The sequence below is a fragment of the Symphalangus syndactylus genome, chromosome 13, assembly GCF_028878055.3.
Source record: "Symphalangus syndactylus isolate Jambi chromosome 13, NHGRI_mSymSyn1-v2.1_pri, whole genome shotgun sequence".
In the NCBI taxonomy this organism is placed as follows: Eukaryota; Metazoa; Chordata; class Mammalia; order Primates; family Hylobatidae; genus Symphalangus; species Symphalangus syndactylus.
In genome coordinates, this window is record NC_072435.2 from 100,714,543 (window position 1) to 100,737,148 (window position 22,606).

At 36.0% G+C, this 22,606-nt stretch overlaps 2 protein-coding genes across 7 annotated transcripts in view; one reads left to right on the plus strand and one right to left on the minus strand.

Annotated features, from left to right (window-relative positions):
* WASHC4 (WASH complex subunit 4) overlaps nucleotides 1-15,016 on the plus strand; it is a 60,772-nt gene extending 45,756 nt beyond the window's left edge. For 3 of the 4 annotated variants that reach the window (XM_055239482.2, XM_055239481.2, XM_055239484.2), the window contains 7 exons: nucleotides 2,653-2,719; nucleotides 3,170-3,256; nucleotides 5,930-6,077; nucleotides 8,661-8,757; nucleotides 10,006-10,202; nucleotides 10,529-10,628; nucleotides 12,747-15,016. In XM_055239482.2, the coding sequence (XP_055095457.1) occupies nucleotides 2,653-2,719; nucleotides 3,170-3,256; nucleotides 5,930-6,077; nucleotides 8,661-8,757; nucleotides 10,006-10,202; nucleotides 10,529-10,628; nucleotides 12,747-12,814 (764 nt within the window). In that variant the 3' untranslated portion in view covers nucleotides 12,815-15,016. Of the gene's footprint in view, nucleotides 1-494; nucleotides 1,004-2,652; nucleotides 2,720-3,169; nucleotides 3,257-5,929; nucleotides 6,078-8,660; nucleotides 8,758-10,005; nucleotides 10,203-10,528; nucleotides 10,629-12,746 lie in introns of those variants that run through there. The other variant, XM_063615207.1, reaches the window with a different exon arrangement.
* A 4,504-nt stretch (nucleotides 15,017-19,520) lies between these two features.
* Nucleotides 19,521-22,606, minus strand: part of APPL2 (adaptor protein, phosphotyrosine interacting with PH domain and leucine zipper 2) — a 63,539-nt gene continuing 60,453 nt past the window's right edge. For 2 of the 3 annotated variants that reach the window (XM_055239486.2, XM_055239485.2), the window contains exons 20-21: nucleotides 22,255-22,302; nucleotides 19,521-20,663 (exon numbers count right to left, since the gene is read on the minus strand). In XM_055239486.2, coding sequence (XP_055095461.1) covers nucleotides 20,529-20,663; nucleotides 22,255-22,302 — 183 coding nt within the window. In that variant the 3' untranslated portion in view covers nucleotides 19,521-20,528. The remainder of the gene's footprint in view (nucleotides 20,664-22,254; nucleotides 22,303-22,606) is intronic. The other variant, XM_055239487.2, reaches the window with a different exon arrangement.

The window sequence follows — 22,606 nt, forward strand, 5'->3', positions numbered from 1 at the left end:
GAGTGCCGTGGCACGTTCTCAGCTCAGTGCAATCTCTGCCTTCTGGGTTCAAGCGATTCTCCTGCCTCAGCCTCCTTAGTATATGGGACTTCAGGTGCATGCCACCACGTCCGGCCAAGTTTTGTATTTTTAGTAGAGATGGGGTTTCACCATGCTGGCCAGGGTGGTCTCGATCTCCTGACCTCGTGATCCATCCGCCTCTGTGTCCCAAAGTGCTGGGATTACAGGCGTGAGCCACTGCGCCCGGCCAATACAAATTCTTTACCTCTGCTTATAAAACACTGTAATGTGCTTTTGAGTCTGATAAATATCTTGAGAAAAGGTGTAAAATGGAAAGCCTTTTTGACTAATAACTTGCCTGCTGAAATAATAATAATTAACATTTATTGAGCATTTATTGTGCCATGGCTATTCTTAGTGCTTTATATGTTTTAACTCATGTGAATCTTACCACAACATTTATGAAATATTACTTCCCTTCATTCACTGCACAGGTATTCATTCAGTACAACAAATGTTTCTAGGTGCTGATGATATTTATGACAGTAAACAAAGTCTCTGTCCTTATTGAGCTTAATTTACCAGATGAGAAGACTGAGATACAGAGAGGTAACATAACATAATTTGTAGGTCTTTTAGCTAACATGTGGGAGACCAGATTTGAATTCAGGTGGCCTGGCTTCAGAGCTTTTACTCTTAATTGCCACTCTATACTAGGCTCTCCTGTTTTGCTTCATCAGGCTTTGGTCTGATGGTTTGGAGGAAAACAAACTAGACATTTGACTTTTTAAAGATGCACATTAAAAAATTTTTAATGTCATCTCTCATATTGGGACAGGCCTTAAAATAGATTCAATGTTAACTGCTGTGTAGGGTTGTTAAAAACATCAGATAATGTATGTAAAATGTATGTTACTCATGATTATGAAATGTTAATTCCTTTTTACATTCTCGTCTGTTCTTTCTTTCAAGTAATTTCAATAAAGTTCAATTATAAGTTGAATTCCTACTATTTGCCAGGACGTGTTGGCTCTAGGGATGGAGCAGTGAAGAAGACAAAGGCTGCACTCATGGATCTTGAACTCTAGGTTGGGGAAGATGCAGACAGAAAAATATATAGTATGTCAGTGCTAAGTACTGGGTAAGGAGATGAAAGGGGGCTGGGCAGTGCTAGTCAGTGATGTTCAGGGAAAGCAGGAGGTAACATTTGAGCAGGGACCTAAATAAGGTTGGGGAGTAAGCCACGTGCATCTGGGGAAGAGTCTACCAGACAGAGGCAACAGTAAGTGCAAAAGCCCTGATTCGTTTCACATTTTTGAGAAATAGGGGCTGGAATGGAGTAAGCAAAGATCTAAGTGGCAGGGCATGCTATCTGAACAGTAGCAAGGGGCAAGATCATGCAGGGCTGTTTTGACCAAATAAAGAAATTGGATTTTATTCTGAGGTGGAAAGCCATTACAGCATTTTCAGAAAAAGCATGATATGGGGCCGGGCATGGTGGCTCACACCTGTAATCCCAGCACTTTGGGAGGCCAAGGTGGGTGGATCACCTCAAGTCAGGAATTTGAGACCAGCCTGGCCAACATGGTGAAACCCCATCTCTACTAAAAATACAAAAATTAGCTGGGCATGGTGACGGACACCTGTGATCCCAGCTACTTGGGAGGCTGAGGCAGGAGAATCAATTGAACCGCGGAGGCGGAGGTTGCAGTGAGCTGAGATCACACCACTGTACTCCATCCTGGGTGACAGAGTGAGACTCTGCCTCAAAAAAAAAGAAAAAGCACTATATGCTCCAACTTACTTTTTAAAAATTCACTAGCGGCTCTGTAGATATTATATACAACACTGGGGAGTGTGGAAGGATGCTAAAGGTGAAAGCAGGGAAATCAGGAGGCCATTGCATATTGCAGTGCTCCAGCCAAGAGCTGGTGGTGGATTGGATAGGAGGATATCTGTGAAGGGGTGAATGAAAAGTGGGTGGATTCTGGCTACATTTTCAAGGCAAAGTCAACATAATTTGCCCGGTCATTTTGATTATAAAATGTGAGAGAAAGGAGCCAGGGATGACTTAAGACATTTGGCTTGAGCAACTGAAAGGACAGAATTGCCAGTTTCTGAGATAGGCAAAATTGGGGATAAAGATCCTGAGCTTGAGTTGGACATATTACATATAAAATTCTTATTAGACATAAAAGTGTAGGCATTGGATAAAAAAACCTAGAGTTCAGAGGAGGAGTCCAGGCCAGAGATATAAATTTGGGAGGCATCAAATAAAGATTTCTTGATATCACTTCCAATTGTGTGTGGGAGGGAGATTGAATCTCAACGTGAGAGGAGAAATTATTGATACTATAATTTTCAGTTTGACCATTTTAATGTAGTCAGCATTTAATGATTTTAGTTTATCAAATGAAAATAACTTATTTTTAAATATTTAATATAGTTGTATATGTGTGTATGTTTATATTTTAAGTGTAGAAATATATAACAGTTTTACTTTTTATGGAGCAAGAACTGAAGTAAAATATAGCAAAATATTTTTGTTCTTAGGAGTGGAAAACTTGTAATTTACTACTGTATATAACTGTATTCCTATTAGAATTTAGAGGTATTTATATAAATATCTGATTTTTTTGTGTGGTTTTTAAGGTAATGCTATGGGCTATGTGCGAATGATAAGATCTGGTGGTCTTCATTGTAGCAGCAATGCCATTAGGTATGGATGCAAATGTCATTTTTGCCTCGTTTATGCCATTTAAAAAATTATGTCCGTTAAATATATGTTACAAGTGATATTGTAGATAAGGTGTTTGTTCTTGATACATTTTGAGATAAAATATGGAAGAAAACTATTAATTCTACTAGATTTTTCTCAAATTTTAAGACTGCAGCAGACTTCTGAAAATATTTCTCTTAAGATTATAGTTAATTTATCAATATGGTTTACGAATGCATGTAAAGATTACATGATTTTAAGGATTAAAATATTCATATCTAAAATTCAATTTGGAACTAAAGTGGTGATATGAATAATATTACTGAAATGCACAGTTGTTTCCAAATACATAGTTGAAAATTTTAGAGTCCTGCAGTACCACTTTCATATCTGTGTCAATTGCACATATTTTACTTGACTTAATAAATGCCTTCCCAAATTCTTATGTAGATTTGTTCCTGATCTTGAAGATATTGTAAATTTTGAAGAACTAGTGAAAGAAGAAGGTCTTGCAGAAGAAACATTAAAAGCAGCAAGGTAATCTAAATTTGGAGATATAAAAAAAGTGTGTTTATAAAAAACATTCTGAAGAGAAGACTAGAGGGTAATATGTAATTTATATGCCACTGTTTTTATTATACAAAATTATGGTCTCAGTTTATGAAGTACAATTTTTAAGACTTCAGTATTCTAAGACCTTTCCAGCTTCTAGAACATGCTGTCCAATATTTCAGCCGCTAGCCACACATGGCTCTTGAGCACCTAAAATTTGGCTGGTCCGCATTCAGATGTGCTCAAGTATAAAGTACATAACTAACCTTGAAGATTTTGTATAAAAGGAGGAATGCCAAATACCTCAATCATAAAATTCATTTCACCTATTTTCTTTTTACTTTTTAAAATATTTATCTTCACCAACAGTGTTCTAGAATGCCAGTCCTTTCTTGTATGTAATCTATAGCAGCACTGTAGCCACTACCATATATGGCCGGTAAACACTTAAAATATGGCAAATGCGACTGGGGAATTGAAGTGTAAATTTTATCTTAATTTAAATTTAAATAGCTAATGTCTATCTTATTGAACAGTGCAGGACTTGAGTCAGTTGTGATTTTGTAACATAAAACGAGAGGCATGCAGAATTGCTAAGAATACGTTTAGAAAACTGTATGTTTTATTCACACTTATAGCAGGTTATTGAATCAGGCATGAAGGGGCACCCTTGGGCAAAGGGGAGACAATTTGATCAGAAAGAATAATGATAGATAAAAATCTGTTGAATAAAAAAGAAATCAATGAGTCATAATGATAAGAAGGGTTATCATAAGAAGATCATAATGATAAGAGAATGAAAGTCATTTCTTTATGGAAGAATGCTTGTTAAATTTAGGGGGGAAATTGTAACCATCACTGTAATACTTGAAATCAAGCAAGAATCCCCAGTGGTTTCTAAAACATTAGGTGAAAAGTTTTTAGAGAACAGAGGATTCATTCAGTAATTCATCCCATAAAATTGCTTATTAATTACAAAGGAGAAAACTGTCTTTACAGTGGAGAAATATATTCCACCTTGGCCAAGTGATCAAACTTAGCATCACCAGTAATGGGGCAGACAGATATTATGTGGCCTCTTGATGCAATGTAATGGCAAGTACCTAGTTTGTATTCTTGCCAGAAATGTTTATCCTGAATTTATTAGGAGGAAATGTCCTGAAAAATTTAGAATGTGAGCATTTTATGAAACACTTGGCCTGGACAAAAAATACAAGGAGATCGTTCTAGATTAGGACAATAAAGAGACCTGATAATCACATGTAGTGGGTGATACTTAATCATATCCTAGATAAGGAAAGAAACAGCTGTAAAGGACATTTGAGGAATATTTGGGGGAGATTTGAACATGGATTGTATATTAGTTAATACTGTATTTTATTCTTGGGTATAACAGTGTTTTGTGGCTTTGTAGAAAAATGTTTTCATTTTTAATAGATTCATGCTAAAGCATTAATGGGCTAAGTGATAAAAGGTCCACAACTTTCAAGCGTTTCAGAAAAATAGAGAAAACAGTTGTGTCAAAATGTTAACAAGTGGTGAATCTAGTTGAAGGGTATACAGGTGTTCATTATACTATATTTTAACTTTTTGATAGGCTTGAAATTTTAAAAAATAAAAAAGTATATGGGAAAACGCATGCATTTCTGTGAGAGTAAGGCCCCAGCACAGAAGCTTTGCTCCGGAATAGTCTGTTAGATAGTTTAGTTCTTTGCCAGATTACATAAGCATTTACAAAGTTAAGCCATTTGAAGTCATGTGCCTGAAAATGGTTTAGATAGTGTGTGGTGTGTGTCTCAAAGGAAAGGATCAGACCTTTACCTTATGTTAAATGATGCCACTCACTCCAAAACTGTTGACCATTTAAAAAATATTTTGAAGCAGTGTGAGGAAATCACAGAGTAGGATATTGTCTTATAAGATCTCTAGGGTAGCTGACTGCTAGTTGCAAGATCCAGATTGGTGCAAGGGAGTGGTTGATTGAAGTCAAGGAAATGTAGGGTCACGATAATGAATAGATTATTTGCATAGACAGTGGAGAACTGGAGCAGGCATCCTAATCCTGCGTAATTGTAGGACAGTGGTTAAAAGGTTAGTAGGTGTCTGCTGTTAGGAAGAAGTAGTTGAGTATTTGGGTAGTTAGATATAGTTGGATTATGTGAGTCACAAAAAGATTTCTTCCTTACAGTGGTGGAGGAATAATAATTGAAAGTGGTAGTAGCTGTACATGAGGGATGCAGGAGAAAAAGCAGCTGATGTTTTTGAAGGTTGAGAGGGAAACTGAGTTCTTGAAAAAAGAACCAGGTTTAAGTTGAGGTAAGGGGATGTAGGAGAAACGTTAGAGATTTAAGGGGAAGAGGAAATTACTTACAATGAAGAGGAGTTCTACAGGCCTCACTGGGAAGAAGAAATACAGAACTATTATTTTAAGTCCCAAGATGTTCTAATAGTCTATTTTTGGGACTAAATTTACTAATATTGATCAGTTTTCTGTCCTTAAGAAAATGAGTTTATTCTGAACTCCAAGAAAATTTTCTTAGAAGTGTCTTATAGTGTTTCCTGTTTTTTGAGTGTTCTTATCTAAACTATTGAGAGATGGATTTTTTTCAAAGCCATTCTTCTTTTGTGAAAGGAACCAAATAATTTTTTGCTTTTTAGGCATTTGGATTCAGTCCTCAGTGATCACACACGAAATTCTGCCGAAGGCACAGAATATTTCAAAATGCTTGTAGATGTTTTTGCTCCAGAATTTCGAAGGCCAAAGAATATACATCTCCGAAATTTCTATATAATTGTTCCCCCTCTGGTGAGTATTTCCAGAACCTAAAATGAATTTTTTTTAAAAAGAGTATGAACGAATAGATCTAGTTTCTTTGTAACACGAAATGCACACAGACTACACTATTAATTTCCTGGTTGCATATAAAACTAAATGTGATCTCAGTGAATGTGACATAGAATTTTTACTTGTTAGCTATGCTGAAGGACACTTACTTAATGTTAGATTTTTGTTTTTCTCCCGAGATGGGGTCTTGCCCTGTCACCCAGGCTGGAGTGCAGTGGTGTGATCATGGCTTACTCAGGCTTGACCTCCTGGGCTCAAGCCAGCCTCCTGCCTCAGCCTCCCTAGTAGCTGGGACTACAGGTGTGCACCACCATGCCTAATTTTTGTAATTTTTTTTCTTTTTTAAGATATGGGGTCTCACTGTGTTGCTTAAGCTGGTCTTGAACTCCTGGGCTCAAGCAGTCCTCTTGCCTCGGCCTCCCAAAGTGCTGAGATTACAGGCATGAGCCACCATGTATGGCCTAAGATAGATTCTTATTTTTTTAAATAATTACTGGAGAAATTTGAGTGTTTTTTAAGTTATATGAGTATATGCCATAGAATCTTTGGGCAGAATTATTAATATATAACCATTTTAAGTGCTTAATGTAGAATAACTTTAGCTGTTACAGTTTTTTCTAACACATTTCTTAAAACATTGTTTCAAGATAACTTCTTTCTATTCAGTAGTAAATACTAACATCTAGACTAAATTTTTAATGCTTCTTAGAGTATATAATGTGTTCTTGCTCTAACTCTATAGTTGCTATCTAAAAATAGTTCAAGTTATCAAAAATTGCATTATAAAAACAGCTGTTCCATTAGGGAAAATGGAGTTAAGAGTTTTTGAGAGGTATATATTAGTAATAAGAGTTGTTTTTGCCTAAAGGTTCCTATAAGGTTTAAAAAAAATTGTAAGTAGACAGCTTTAAAATCTAAATATCACCCAGCAGATGAAGCTCTTTGTTATATTTAATTTGATCAAGAATAGTGACTTTTCATATTGCTGCCCAAGTTGTTAACACATCTTCTTACATATCAAAACCATTATTACCTATTGAAAGTAGCTAATAGCCTATAAACAGCTTTTTTCCATGAATTTTGTTTCTTTTATACATTTATTAATTTTCTATCATAATTGTATTTTAACTATGATATAGCAAAAAATGTTCATATTCATCTGGTAAGAATCTTTTCATCTTAAGATAGTGTCAAACTGGAGGGAGAGTGTCTTATTTGGTAATACTATAGTTAACTTGGGGTGAGTTCTCACTATATTTTTTTAATTTGAAGGACAGTGTACTCAAACCATTGTAGACAGCAGTGAACCCATTGGTAAGCTTAGGAAAAAGTCTGGACTTTTACTAGGCAGTTGTCAGAATTCACTTAGTGATGGAGAAAACAAAGTGGATTAAGAGCACTACAAAGAAGTATAGAATACTCTTCTTGTACTTGAGTTTGTAGTATAGTTCCAGAAAAAAGACAAGCATAAATGAGATTTCTTAAAAAGATTGAATTAATGATTGATAAAAAATTCACAAACAGGTGATTAATTGCTGAATAAGTTTCACAGTCAAAAAAATGAAACTTGGTTTTGTTTCCATCGTAGGCTATTATAGTACTTAGCACACTGTATATCGTAATTAGTTTTTAAACACTTCTGCATTTACTCTTCTAGAGCTGTGCTATCCATGTATAGTCACATGTGGCTACTTAATTAAAGTTTCATAAAATTAAAATCATAAGGCAGGGCGAAAAAAATAAAAATACCTTTTTAAAAATTAAAAATTCAGCTTGTCAGTCACACTAGCCTCATTTCAAGTGCTCAGTGGCCGCTTGTGATTAGTGGCTTACTGTATGTACTGGATGGTGCAGATACACATTTCTGTCCCTGCCAACAGTGTTGCTCTAGACTGTGAACTCTACATAGTAAACATTTGTTTAATCATAAGTACTTAATAATGCCTGGTATATTGTAAGCTTCAGTAAATGTTTGTTGAATAAAAGATATGATTAGATAAGGCATTTTGGAAGAGCTGAATTTTCAAGAGACATACTGTTTTGAGGATTTCACACTTAAGAACATGAAAAGAAATAGTATTTTCGAATGAATTAGGTAGGTGTGAGTAAGGACTGTCTTGCATATGTTTTTAAGCGTACTTGTGCTTTGAAGTAAAGCAGGCCTACTTTGCTAACTCCAGCATTCACTTAATATATGACTTTGGGTGAGATAATAAATCTCCCAAGCCTCAGTGTCCTTCTCTGTAAAATGTGCATAATATTTTATAATGAGATATAGAAGGCACTGTTCTTGGGCTAAGTAGTGATTGAGGGAGTGCCCATATTTAAAGGACTTGGAAAGGAGAGCCATGAAGATACACTTGTATAGATTGTATCCTCACCAAGAGGGTACCCAAGGCAAATGTTTCAGATGAAAAGGACAGGAACCTAGATTCTATTCTATTTATAGTGATTCTATTTATAATTTTTAAAATGTCTGTTTTAGGAATTCTGAAGAGTTTCTTAGTAAAATTGTTTTTCTAACATCTTGTTACATCTTTTTAGACCCTCAACTTCGTAGAGCATTCCATTAGTTGCAAGGAAAAATTGAATAAAAAAAATAAAATTGGAGCTGCCTTTACTGATGATGGCTTTGCCATGGGTAAGCTTAATGGAATTGTTTTTCCATTAATTTTATATTGACCTTGTAATGGATTCTTAGAAACATTTGCTTGAGAATAGGTCTATATGTTCTTTATAGATTTTTCTTTTTTTGTTTTTTTTTGAGACAGAGTCTTGCTCTGTCGCCCAGGCTGGAGTGCAGTGGCACGATCACTGCAAGCTCCGCCTCCCAGGTTCACACCATTCTCCTGCCTCAGCCTCCCGAGTAGCTGGGACTACAGGCACCTGCCACCACACCCGGCTGTTTTTTTTTGCATTTTTAGTAGAGACGGGGTTTCACTGTGTTAGCCAGGATAGTCTCGATCTCCTGACCTCGTGATCCACCCGCCTCGGCCTCCTAAAGTGCTGGGATTACAGGCGTGAGCCACCATGCCCAGCCTATAGATTTGTTTTTCATGAGTGTTGTTTACTATGTTTTTAGCTGGAATACATGATTGACAATACTTGTTTTCTATAGTTTATAACTTATTTAATGCCTTCTTAGTATTGCTAATCACTTGTCTACTTTGGCCTAATATTTAGGCTTTGTTTTTGTTGGGGTTGTACAGTTTTAACGTCTTATATTTAGTTTCTCTGGTTTCCTTGTAGCTTCCTCAGTTGCCATCTTTTTAGCAGTCGAAGTGTTTTTTTCCTTTCTTTTTGAGGCAGGGTCTTGCTCTGTCAGCCAGGCTGGAGTGCAGTGGTGCAATCATGGTTCACTGCAGCCTCGACCTCCTGGACCCAAGTGATCCTCCCACCTCAGCCTCCTGAGTAGCTGGGACTACAGGCATGCATCGCCACATCTGGCTAATTAAAAAAATTTTTGTTTTTTTTAGAGACAGGAGTCTCACTATGTTGCCCAGGTTGGTCTTGAACTCCTGGGCTCAAGAGGTCCTCTAGCCTCAGCCTCCTAAAGTATTGGGATTATAGGTACAAGTCATGGAAATTTTTATTCTTTACCCTTACAGCTATATCGTTTCTTCAGGTGATTTATATGGCCATGTTATTTATTTTCTTCTTAATTGACTTGTCTTTAGTTATGCCTCTACATTGTTTTTAAAGGAGGAATTAAGCCATTTTGTTAAACCTGTCATTCGTTTATGCTGTAAAATGTAACTTGAAAGGGGACAAACTTAAAATGCTAGGAATTATTACTCAGAATGCTTAGTATTAGGAATTATTGGTGAAGGAGTAGAATACGACTTCTGTACTCACTGTAATTTAACCTTAGTTTTGCTGATGCCTGCAGGTGTGGCTTACATTTTAAAGCTTTTGGATCAGTACCGGGAGTTTGACTCACTTCACTGGTTCCAGTCTGTTAGAGAGAAATACCTGAAGGAGATAAGAGCAGTTGCTAAGCAACAGAATGTGCAGTCGGCCAGTCAAGATGAAAAACTCTTACAAACCATGAATCTCACTCAGAAGCGACTGGATGTCTATCTACAGGTAGAGGAGCCTGAGTCACATCTGCTTTGACTTACCATTTGATATCCATGACTTCTTAATGTCTGAAAAGCAGAGGCCATATAGAAACCCCCATTTTCACAAGTGAGATGAATAGTGGCAAAAAGATTATATTTTAAAATGAATGCTATTTGGAAGCCATTTGACTCAGATCTTAAAAATGGGCGGGTTACTTGTTTCAGTTTCTGTATTTATGATTTCCACTAGAGCTTTTAAAAATAATAAGAGGCATAAAAATGCATATATTTTTGGTATTTTGCCATAATAAGTATTTTTGGTTTTTATTTCAAATTTTTAAATTTACTTAGGAATTTGAATTGCTGTATTTCTCACTGAGCAGTGCAAGAATTTTCTTCAGAGCAGACAAGACTGCGGCTGAAGAAAACCAAGAAAAGAAAGAGAAGGAAGGTCAGTGAGTGGTTTAAATTTGGAAAGACCAATAAATGTCTTTAGTAATAGACAGTAATGCACCATTTTATCTGGTCAGACATCTAGCTTCTTTGTCCTTTTGGAAAATAACACAGACCTAGCAATAAGTCTTTTTAAAAAAGTAAAGCCTATATAGATCTTGTGTGAAATTGAAAAAGAATTTATGTAGTTTATGCATTTCACACTTGGTAACCCTTTAAAACCTTGTTCAGGATCATCTGCTTTTAATTTAAATACACTTTTCACAAGTTTGGTTTTTCTTTCATGGCTCAAACTATTAGATTTGAAGGAACAAATTAGAGGAGGACAGCTAAATGTTGCTGAAGGCAGAGCTGCTGACGACTAGATGTTGACTGAATGAGATGGGACAGATGATTAAAGAACTATAAAATCATAGGGGCTATTTAGTTGTAGTAAATAGCATCCTGCCTTCTTTCATAGTCAGGCCCTGGAGACTCAGGCAATATAGCCATAATAACTGATAGTGATTTCAACGAACTTCAGTCATTAAGGAAAGGATTCTGTCCATTGTATTCTACGTAGGATGGTGGAAAGGAATCTATACTTTTTAAGGCGCAAGAGCATTGTTCAGTGTTTCATATTTAATGTCCCCATGATACATTTCTCTCAGATTTGAAATTTAGGAATAATCGTCTTCTCTGAGGAACAGATGTTTCCCTTTTTCTGTCATGGAAATTATATAGCGTACATTTCTCTTTGCTTGGAAGATCAAAATTAGATACAGCGACTAGTTGACCGTTATAATTTTCATGTTTACTAGTCTCCTTTTGGTCTTACTTGTGCTTCATGAAGTTTTCATAAATCAAGATATAAAGCTCTTCATAAAACAAGATGTTTTTGTTAATCTTATTTTATGTTAATTTAAAAAATATACCTTTTTTCTTTATATAGAGTAGAGGTACTCATTTGAGTAGACCACTTACGTGAACAACCTTATTTCTTGACATTGTTGCATAAATTAAATGTTACTAATATTACTTATTAATTAGGTGCATATCCAGGCATTTTTTGAATCTAGACTAAATAAACATGCTTGAAAAAATTGTTTCAGCTTATTAATCTGGAAGATATTCAATATTAAATGAAAATTTATACATACTACATTTGTGTTCTTTTTCAAGGATAAGTTAGCAAAGCCATTTGGAAGAATTTGAATCAATATAATCTAAATTATGAAGAAACTCAGTTATTGCCTCAGTTCTGCTCATGTGTTTCGTGATGCCAGAACCTTTTCCCCAGCCCAGGTGACTGGGAAAACTCTGCGGGGCGATTGGACATTTGCTTTCAGGCTAAAGCATTAAAACAAAACAAACAACCCTTCAGTCCTATGGCAGTGGGATTCCTTGCTTTAGCCTGTTCCTCTTAAGGAACTCTCCAGGGTTGCAGTTGTTATATTATCACATCACTGTTCTAAGACTATTTTAGCTAAAGATTGCTCAGAGATATAGTCAGAGTTTCTGAATACATTAGTCAAATAGTCTTTGTCTGTTAATGAAATATGCACACATGACATTTTGCACAAAAAACCAGAATTTCATTCTGTCAAAAACAGTGAAAAGCTGCTTCATTTAAAATTATTTTAAGAAATAATATTATATTACATATAATTTATTATAATTAAGTTATAAATACAAATGGAAAGTTATTCATTCTGGACAGTTTTAATATGTGAGTTTGCAGCCATGTTCCTACCAGGAATGACAGTGTACTCTAATGGTTCTTTCTTGGCCCAGCTGGAGAAACTGGCGTGAGGGGAGCGGGCCTATCTTAGACCAGGAATATCAAGATTCCTCAGGACAAAGGAGCCCATGTGGTTTGAAGCCCCACCCCCAACACAGTTCTGAGCTCCCTCAACTCCACCTTCATTAAAAACCAGTGGAAACAATTGCAGTGTTTAGCCTAGATTTTTAAAAATTTTAAAGTGTAAACAAGGTATAATTTGTGATGTGAGAGAAACATTTGATGGATGCAACTGTAATTTGAAGTTTGGCAATACAGCTCTTCTCAAATTTTTTTTACTTCTTAATTTATTATTTAAACATAAATATCCATTATTATTTTCACTCATACTTTCAGAAGAAACTAAAACAAGCAACGGAGACCTGTCCGACAGCACTGCATCTGCTGATCCTGTTGTGAAATGATACTGATGGTATTCACTGCACATAGGACGAAATCGTCAGAATTGTTAAAACTTTTGCCAGTGGAATGGATAAACTATTGATGAATTGTTTCCTGGGTCACATCTCTGGAGAATAGATGTTACAATTCTTAAAGGCAGTGCTTTAAAGTGAAGTTCATTCTGTTTCCAAAGGCTCTACTTTCAAAGGTTAAGAATGAGATTTTAAAATTGGATTTTTGCCTGGACATGAGGGTAGAAGATGTTTCTATTTGAAGTGAAGTTATAAAAGGGCAAATCCAGGTTCATAAACTATCACCTCGGATTTCTTGTAATCTACATGTTTGTAATTTGTATTTGCATAGATCTTTGATCTATAGTTATTTCAAGTCATGGGAAATTCAGTGCATATACTATATACAGCCAGTAAATACATGCTTAACAAAAGGAATAAGCCTGAAGTTCATAAAGCATACATATCAATATTCTTATAAAAGGAATATATGAAGATGGCTTTGATACTAGAGGTGAGGCACAGGTGTTTTATGTACTCTTCATGTACAGTATAACTGATGATCATTCTTTTATTGTTAATTTCATGTGACTCACAAGAGCTGCTGATGTCTTTGATGAGACATTTTATAACTAGTTTACATTGCTTTGAGAACATTTAACCTCCAACAGCTGCTTTAAATTTAAGATTTACTTAATACTCAGAAAATTCAGATAAAGCCATAGAGTCCTGTTTGAAGCTTCACTTCTATTTTGGTTGAAGGCATGATGTATGATGTCAGAAAAAAAATTGAATGAATTATTTCTACATCCAAACTCAGGTTTCTTCTACATTAGATTGAATTGAAATTTTGGTGATGGTTTGGGTAGACTTTTTTTTTTATATCAAATATAATTTAAGACATCAGATTAAATAATAATTACACTGTTCAGGCTTTTAAAAAAATACCACTGTGAGAATAAAGCACTAATAAGATACATCACATACTGAATTTAAAAGTACAGAAAGATTTTGAGTAAATTTTGTGCCCAGCAAGCTGTTAGTTTTATTTTTGTAAAGGTATGTAAGTTATTAAATGGTTAATCATGGTCTTTTAAAAATAAAATACAGTGATACCTTTACAATGAAGACAAAAGTTTAAAACTTTCTAATACAAACACTATTTTGGGAAATGCTTGATTTTTTTCTATTGCATTTGTCTGCTAAACATTTCTTTGGATAAATCCTGCAAATACTTCTAACATTATTCTTTTATTCCAGCTTTTAGAATGGGTGTACAATGCTCCGTTTGTACTTACTGGTTAGGGTCAGGGTAACTTGCCAGCCCAAGATAAATACTTTAATTGTTAAAAGTCAGAAGAGACAGAATATATAGGAAATGTTTTTTGTTTATTATGTAAATATGGCTTACAGAATTATGAACAGTGGATAAAGGCATTTAATATTTGTAATTCATAATAACTGTAGAAATGGCCCTAAAGCATGCTGCATAATTAATAATTTATATTTTCATTATTATAAGTGTTTATATTAATGATCTTGCATTTGATTATATCAAATTCGTCATTTCATAGCAACAGTATTGTTTTCTCTGTTTTTCTTCTCTAACTTCTCTGAAATCATCTCCTATTAAGGGATAGAAATTGTTGTTAGAAGAGAATCACATGTTCTCTGTTCATTATCCCTACACGTGTAAATTAATTATTTTATCAATACTAGATAGAGTTCACATGCTGACTCCCTGGATACCTACAGTTGAGAAGAAAATGACAGACAATTATTTTTCCTTTAGGTCAAAATAATGTCACTGCTTTCTGGATAAATTATAAGTTCATATATTTGAAATAAGATCCTGGAAACAAGAGTTTAAATGGTGTCAAACTGCAGAGCAACAGGGCTTCAGTATATTCACACCTAATAGGTTCATATGTACATTTGGATGATGATTTTTCTTGATAACATATTAACATTGATTTTATTTTTTCAGACATACTGTAATTTAAAAATTAATGTGAGCGTTTGTTTTAAGTTCACAGAAAACTTAATAATTCAAATTCTCAGGAATTAAGGACTCACCATAACATTGTCAGTTCTAATGAAATTTTGTAAAAGATAGCAAGTTTGTTACCTCACTTGAGTGGGGTTTTCCTCTTCCCCCAATTCTAAGAGAATATAATGTGTATACTAAAACATTAATAAACATAATTTCGAAAATTTCCTTCCCCTGGATGTTTATGTTCAAAATTGAATGTCATAAACCAGTAGTTCTTAATATTAACCTTTTTGGGGTCCCCCTTAATTGAATGAAATGAAATCTATGGAATCATTTTTTAAAAAAATGCATGCACATAGGTAAAAATTTGAAGTTTAAAATTGGCTCCTGTCAGTGTATTCCAGGTGAAAGGTATTTTCTTTCCTTTATACATTCTTGATCTTTCCAGAGCTTTTTTCCAATAAAAAGAACCAATATGAAGTTACTTTAAATCTTTATCCTGGAAAGGGATTATCAGTATGCAGTGTTTAATGTTAGTAATAACTGTAGTGCTATTTGCAAACCTGAGTTGAACTAAAACAATACAGTAGTCTCCTCTTATCCGTGTTTTACTTTCCAGTTTCAGTTAACTGTGGTCAGCTGTGGTCTGAAAATATTAAATGGAAAATTCCAGAAACAGTAAGTTTCAACTTGTGTGTTATTCTGGGTAGCATGATGAAATCTCGTGCTGTCATGCTCCATCCCACCTGGGACGTAAGTCACCCCTTTGCCCAGCATCTTCATGCTGTATGTGCTACCTGCCCATGAATCACTTGGTAGCTAGGTTGTCAAATCAATAGTGTTTGTCTTCAAGTAAGCCTTATTTTACTTAATAATGGCCCCAAAGTGCAAGAGTAGTGATGCTGGCAATTCAGATATGCTATAAGAGAAGCCTTAAAGTGCATCCTTTAAGTGAAAACATGAAAGTTCTCAATAAGGAAAGAAAAGAAATCATGTGGGGTTGCTAAGATCTGTGGTAAGAATGAATCTTCTCTCCCTGGCATTGGTGACAGTATTTGTTACAGTTGTTCTGTTTCATCATTAGTGATTGTTAATCTCTTACTGTGCCTAACTTATAAATTAAACTTTATCATAGGCATGTATATATAGGAAAAAACACAGTATATGTATGGTTACATACTATCTGCAGTTTCAGGCATGCACTGGGCGTTTTGGTGTATCCCTCTCAGATAAGCAGGCACTACAGTAATAACAACAGAGCCTTCAAAATACTACACTGGAGACGAGATACAATCCTGTTAAATACTACACTGCAGAAATATTATTGGTAAAGTCTGGTTGCTGTTCCTTTTTTCTTCTGAGGCAGTAAATTTGTAAAATTGTGGGAAAGATGAGAAAATATTGGATGCTTCATGTTACTGTTTTATGCTGAGTCTGCTAAATGTAAAAGGTAGGCTTTAATTGATTTTAATAATTGTAACAGGATTTTCTTTTTCTTTTTTTTTTTTTTTTTTTTTTTTGAGACGGAGTCTCGCTCTGTCGCCCAGACTGGAGTGCAGTGGCGCAATCTTGGCTCACTGCAAGCTCCGCCTCCCGGGTTCACGCCATTCTCCTGCCTCAGCCTCTCCGAGTAGCTGGGACTACAGGTGCCCGCCACCATGCCCGGCTAATTTTTTGTATTTTTAGTAGAGACGGGGTTTCACCGTGGTCTCGATCTTCTGACCTCGTGATCCGCCCGCCTCGGCCTCCCAAAGTGCTGGGATTACCAGCGTGAGCCACCGCGCCCGGCACAGGATTTTCTTTCCAGCTTCACATTGCAGACGTTTCAGAAGACGGTATTCCTTTTTTAAGGGAAGTTTTAATGTCACATATTTTTTTTTTTAACAAAGGCTTTCAGATGTTAGGAATACTTTAATAGGCTGTCAAAGATGTGAAGTTTAAAAAGGGAATCCAGAATAAGTGGAAATCTTTAGAGATTAAGCAAAGGCAGTGAACTCAAGAGATGGTGATGGCAAAGTTAAAGAGTTCAGTTTATAACACAGGTCAGCATATATATAATGCATAAGAAAAGTTGGGCAAGTACGTATTTTCTTTTCAGTAGTTTGGCTCCTCTTTACCACTCAGTTTACCTGATACCTCCGTTTCCCATTAGTGGAGATATACTCAGGAATGTAGATCAAATTTATTCAGTCGATGCAGATCTGATACCATAATTCTTGGATCATCTCTAAGGACTATAAATACATGCTGTAGGTAAGAGCTACATGTAGTCAAGCATTCTTTAATAATGCCCTCATTTGATGGGGGAAGGAGTTAACTTTTATACCTAGAAGCACTTGTCTTTATGAAATTAGTATTAAAGTATTTACTCTTTTCAGAATCTGTACAAAAGGTAGCAAAGTATTAAGGATATTATGCTTTAGGTTGATACTGCTACTGAATAAATCGTCAAAGCTTAATGTATTGAGAAATACTTGGAGATTGCTTTGTATCTGGTTCTCTCTTGAGGTCATCTGTATATAGCACAGAGTGGTTAGAAGCATAGACTCTGGAGCCAGAACAATTTGAATCCCGATTTCCTGCTTAGGAACAGATTCCTTAATATCTCTGTGCTTCATTTCCTTGTGCAAAAGGTGGGATGATAATGACCGTGTGTAGCTCATAGGTTGGTTGGTTGAGGATTTAATTTGCATAAGGCACTTTATATATTAGGAAACAGTAACTAAGTATTAGCTGCTATTGTATATAACTATTGGAAACATTAGCTATTACTTTATTATGTCTACTCTCATAGGTAGAAATAAACTTGGCATATAAGCATTAGGTGTTACTATTCTTTTAGGTGGAACGATTGAAACTAAAGTCTGTATTTGACTTTAAGTGGGTCTCTAAAAAACGATTCCTTGTTAAGTGGCTCGGGTAGATGTAGACAAGGTAAGAAAGGCCCTGTTCTTCCCTAAAGGTAGTCTGATGGGTATGTGAGGCTAAACCAGCCTGGGAAGTGGGAATTGTTAAGAATAGCTGGCTTCTAAAAAGATCCCATTTCCTCTCTTCCCACCTTTCATTTACATGGCACTTGTTAATCTTTCAGAGCACTTTAATGTGTATTAATACACATTTCAGTAAGTGGAGAAAAGGGGTAAATGACCCACTAGTTCAAAGTTTTATAATTATTTAAAAATATTCAATGCATGCAAGGTATACAATATGTATTATACTATTTAAAGAATGAAAATGAAGCACTTGGAAAGAAGCTACCGTATCAGTTAAGAACACTTTAGAAGCTCCAGCAGTTTCTGCCCAAGAAAACCACATGGGGATTTGGTGTTAACCATTCTCTTGCTCTTCCCTTGTTTTACAGCTGATTGTATTTTCCTAAATATTGATAATCTGGTTATGTTTCAGTTTTTAAACTAAATATAAATGGGATATTATATGCTTTTGTAACTTTTTCATTTTAAAAATTCATCCACATTGATGCATATAGCTGTAGTTTAGCATTTCGTTACATGAATACAGCTATCTTCTGTTGATGACATCTGGGTGGTTTTCACTTTTGGGATATTGTAAACAATGATGCTGTAATCATTATTGAACATGTGCCTGGGTCCATGTGTTTAGAGTTTCTCTAGGCTGTGTACCTGCAGGTAAAACTGCTAGGTAGTAGGGCAGGTGCCCTTTCAATGTACTGGACAGAATGCCAAACTGTTGTTTCATCCCAGCAGCAGAGGAGATTCCCCTTTGCTCCATTTCTACAAACAGCTGAATTTTTGGAGTCTGGTGAATATAAAATGTTTCTGTGGTTTTAATTTGCATTTTCCTGATTACTATAAGGAGTCTGTTTCTGTTTATGAGCACTTTGTCTTTTTTAATGTATGGAAATACCTTCATGACTTTTTTTTTTCAATTTCTCTTTCTACCTGTAGGAGTATTTTATATATTCTGGATGCTAATTTTTTGTTGGTCGTGTGTGCTTGCTAGTATCTTTGGTTTAGTTGTGTGTTTTCATTCTCTGTGGTGGTTTTTGATGAAGTTAGTTTTAATGGACTGAATTTCAGTCTTTTTATGTTTCCCTAATGATGTGCATGCTTTGTGTCTTATTTAAGCCATGCAGTCTTTTAAAATGGTGGATTAATAAAGTAACTTTTGTAATCCAAAATTAGGTTAACATCATAGGATCCATTTGAAATGTATAAAGAAAGAAATTTGTAGTGTTTCAGTTTTCAAACTAATAATTGTTTAGGACTTGAGATTCTACCCCTCTCCCAAAAAAGTCTAAGCAAGAAAAAAAAAGTTCAGGGGACTGTGGTTCTTGCAGTCTGTCAGAGAACCAGTTGATCTAAAGCAGTTATGTCATACAAATTTGTAAGGCATTAGTGAACAATGAATTAGTTTTATGATGCATAATCTCATACTGGCTTAGACTGGCTCACTATGTCTGTTATGGCGTATACATTTCAAATGGATCCTATGATATTAACCTAATTTTGGATTACAAAAGTTGTTTTATTAATCCACCATTTTAAAAGCAACACCTTTAAAACTTTTAGCAATGGGATCACATATTCTACTCATGTTGACTGGAAGTATTTTTTGATACTATATCCCCTCTTCTGTGATTTCATTATGCCCTAGTTTTTGGGAAATTAAATGTTAAATCTATAGAGCTGACTTTAGTTTTCTTCCAGGGATGTTCTAGAAAATAACCACAACAAACAAAAGAAAGAAACAAACAGAATAATTTTTATTGCTAGGTTAATTTATTACAAAGATAATAATAGTCTGTTGAACTTAGTTACAGTTAAACACACTGTACCGATTCAAAATCATTATACTAGTTTCATAGGGAGGAGGGATGGGGGAGTGGGCTGGGGTTCCAGGAATTGGAAGTATCAGGGTGGAAATAGGAACTTTATACCAAGCCCCATGACCAGCTGTGCTTCAAGTGAGTATTAAAATTAATTGGTCCCTTCCCTGAAGAGGGTCTGGCTCAGAAGAAACAGGAACTAGTAGAGCTGCACCCTGTCCACAGTGATCCACTACTAAAAATAGTCATACCTAGAACACCCTAAACTTCTGAATGCTGGTTCAGTAAGGCTCCACTGTAAAATCAAACATCTTTTGTGGTATTCATTTTTTTATTGCTTGATGTCTGGAAGTTACCGAAACTAGACCTGCATCACGCATCTCTACTAGTGCTTGGGCCTCAAAGCAGTGCTCATCACCTAACTGCACAAAGAAATGCTATTAGGTCCAATTATGAGATAAGCTGAATTATAAATACACAATTTTCAGAACGACAGGCACTTAAAGCTCATTAAAATACAAAAATAGATTATATTAATAGGAAATATTTAGTGTTCATCAAATTGTAAATTAGGCTTTTGCCATTTTTTAAAAAGGATACTAGAAACTGAAAAGATGATATTCATATGAACAATGCATTTTTCAAACTTTTGTTCTGAGCGCTGAACAATCTAAGAAATCTTAGCGCAATCTAAGTAAAAAGACTTACCACAAAGCACCTAAAATAACATTGTAGATGGGTGGGAATGCTGTCAACCATTTCTTAGTTTCCCTCCCAAGTCTCAGTATCAAGGCATCAAGATTACATTCCACAAACGATTGTCAGCCTTCGGAAATCAGGTCAGTGTGCCTGTATGTCAGAGAAGTTAAAACCCTTAGGAGGTAGCTCTCCTTCCTGTTTGCTCTTCCCCTACAGGCGCAAGTGAGCTATGCTTCAGATTCTGCGCCTCTGTGTTCATTTGGATTTCCATCATTGTCATCTGGTTGATCGTTTAACAGTACATATTTTCCATCATTGGTTAGTGGTATGGACAGCATTAATTGAGCCAGTGCTTCTGGATCCTGAAGTTAGGAGAGTTTAAGAGGGAAAAAAGAAAAGGCTTAAGATGCATTTAAACCCCTTTGGCCTGGCTTTCAATGTTCTGTAATCTAGTCTTGTTTCGCCTGACTTGTGTGTGTGTGCCTTCAGCTGAGTCTCCTTGCTTCTCAAACTCAGGCATGTCACTTCTAGAATCTAGACTGTTTTCCTCTGAGCCAAAATATTGTTTACGTAGTCAAGTCGTATCATCTTCCCAAAGATTCCATAGAGGAACTTCCTTCACAAAACTTTTGTCTTCTCTATCTTTAAACTCCTTTCTTTTCTCACATTTAATCAATACCAGAAGTTGGCAAACTATGGTCATTTGGCTAACCACTTGATTTTTATTGGAAAACAGCTGCGCCCATTTATTTACATACTGTCCATGCTGCTGCTGCTTTTTTTTTTGTGGGGGGGAGGGGGGGCGGTTGGAGACAGAGTCTTGCTCTATCGCCCAGGCTGGAGTGCATCTCGGCTCACTGCAACCTTTGCCTCCCCAGTTCAAACGATTCTTGTGCCTCAGTCCCCCGAGTAGCTGGGACTACAGTTGTGTGCCACCACACCGGCTAATTTTTGTATTTTTAGAAGAGATGGGGTTTCACCATGTTGGCCAGGCTGGTCTTGAACTCCTGACCTCAGGTGAACCTCCTGTCTCTGCCTCCCAAAGTGCTGAGATTACAGGCATAAGCCACCACACCTGGCCTGCTTTTGTCTTACGATAGCAGAGTTGAATTTGTTGCAAGGGGGATAGCCAAAAACATAAAGACCCTTTACAGAAAAAGTTTGCCAACTTTTGACCAATACCATTAAACACTAGCTTACAGTGCTTGCCATTATTTCATGTATGTGGCCTTAGTCCTTGGTCTTCCTGACCTCTCCAACAGACTGAACTGCACTAATATGGTAGCCACTGGCTACATGTTACTATGTAAATTTGAGTTAAATTTAAAAATCCAGTTCCTCAGTCACACTAGCCATATTCAATCTGCATATTAAATTGTGCAGATATAAATCATTTCCATTATTGCAGAAAGTTCTGCACGTTGTTGAACTAGAAGCGCCCTGGGGGCAGGGACTATATCTGTCTTGTTCACTACTATAATTCCAGGGCTTTTCTTACACAAACTAGGCTCTCAAAAATTTGCTGAATGAACAAAAGATTAAAAGCTGCTGAAAGACAGGGAGGTCTCAGAGTCCTCATTTCTTAAAAGCTCGCAGGTGACGTCTGTCAATGCTGTGGGGCATGTGATCATACTCTGAAGAGCAAGGCCTTAGAGCACATGGTGGGCACTTATCTATCATCTTAATCTGAAAGAAAGGAAATCTAGCCAACTAGTATGCAAGCAAGAAAACAGATAAGCAGGAGCTCCAGCAGTGATAAGAAGTCCTCACGTGTTAACAGTGAACATGGAACTAGCTGATCAAAAACGTCTGATGGTTAGAATACTTAAAAGGAAATCCCAAACTTGGCCACACTTTCCAGTGAACATCACTTTTCTTTTTGAAAAGACTCTTAGTATGTATACACAGATGTGTTTTGAGTAGCTACTAAACCAGCATTAGAATGCATCTTACCTTCTGAACCTCAATAATTTCTTTTCCCAAATTAATAGCATAACATATCTGCAAAAGACAAGAAAAGTAGTGATTGGCAAAGGTAGAGAAGGATAAAATTTTATAACAGATGTGATTTGGGAGTACAGTGAGGTCACTGTGCTCACTGTTCCCACTTGGGAACACAGGACCTGGCTGCAGGAGACTCATCACATAGGGCCCAGGGCATTTGCGTCCAACTGTCCTGACCTCTGTTGCCAGTTTATGCCATACAAAAAATATTCCAGGTAAGTGAAACTCAGGCAATTCCAGTGTTTAAAGTTCTTAGTAAGAATTTTTTTTCTCTTTTAAATGTATTTAGCCACGATATGTT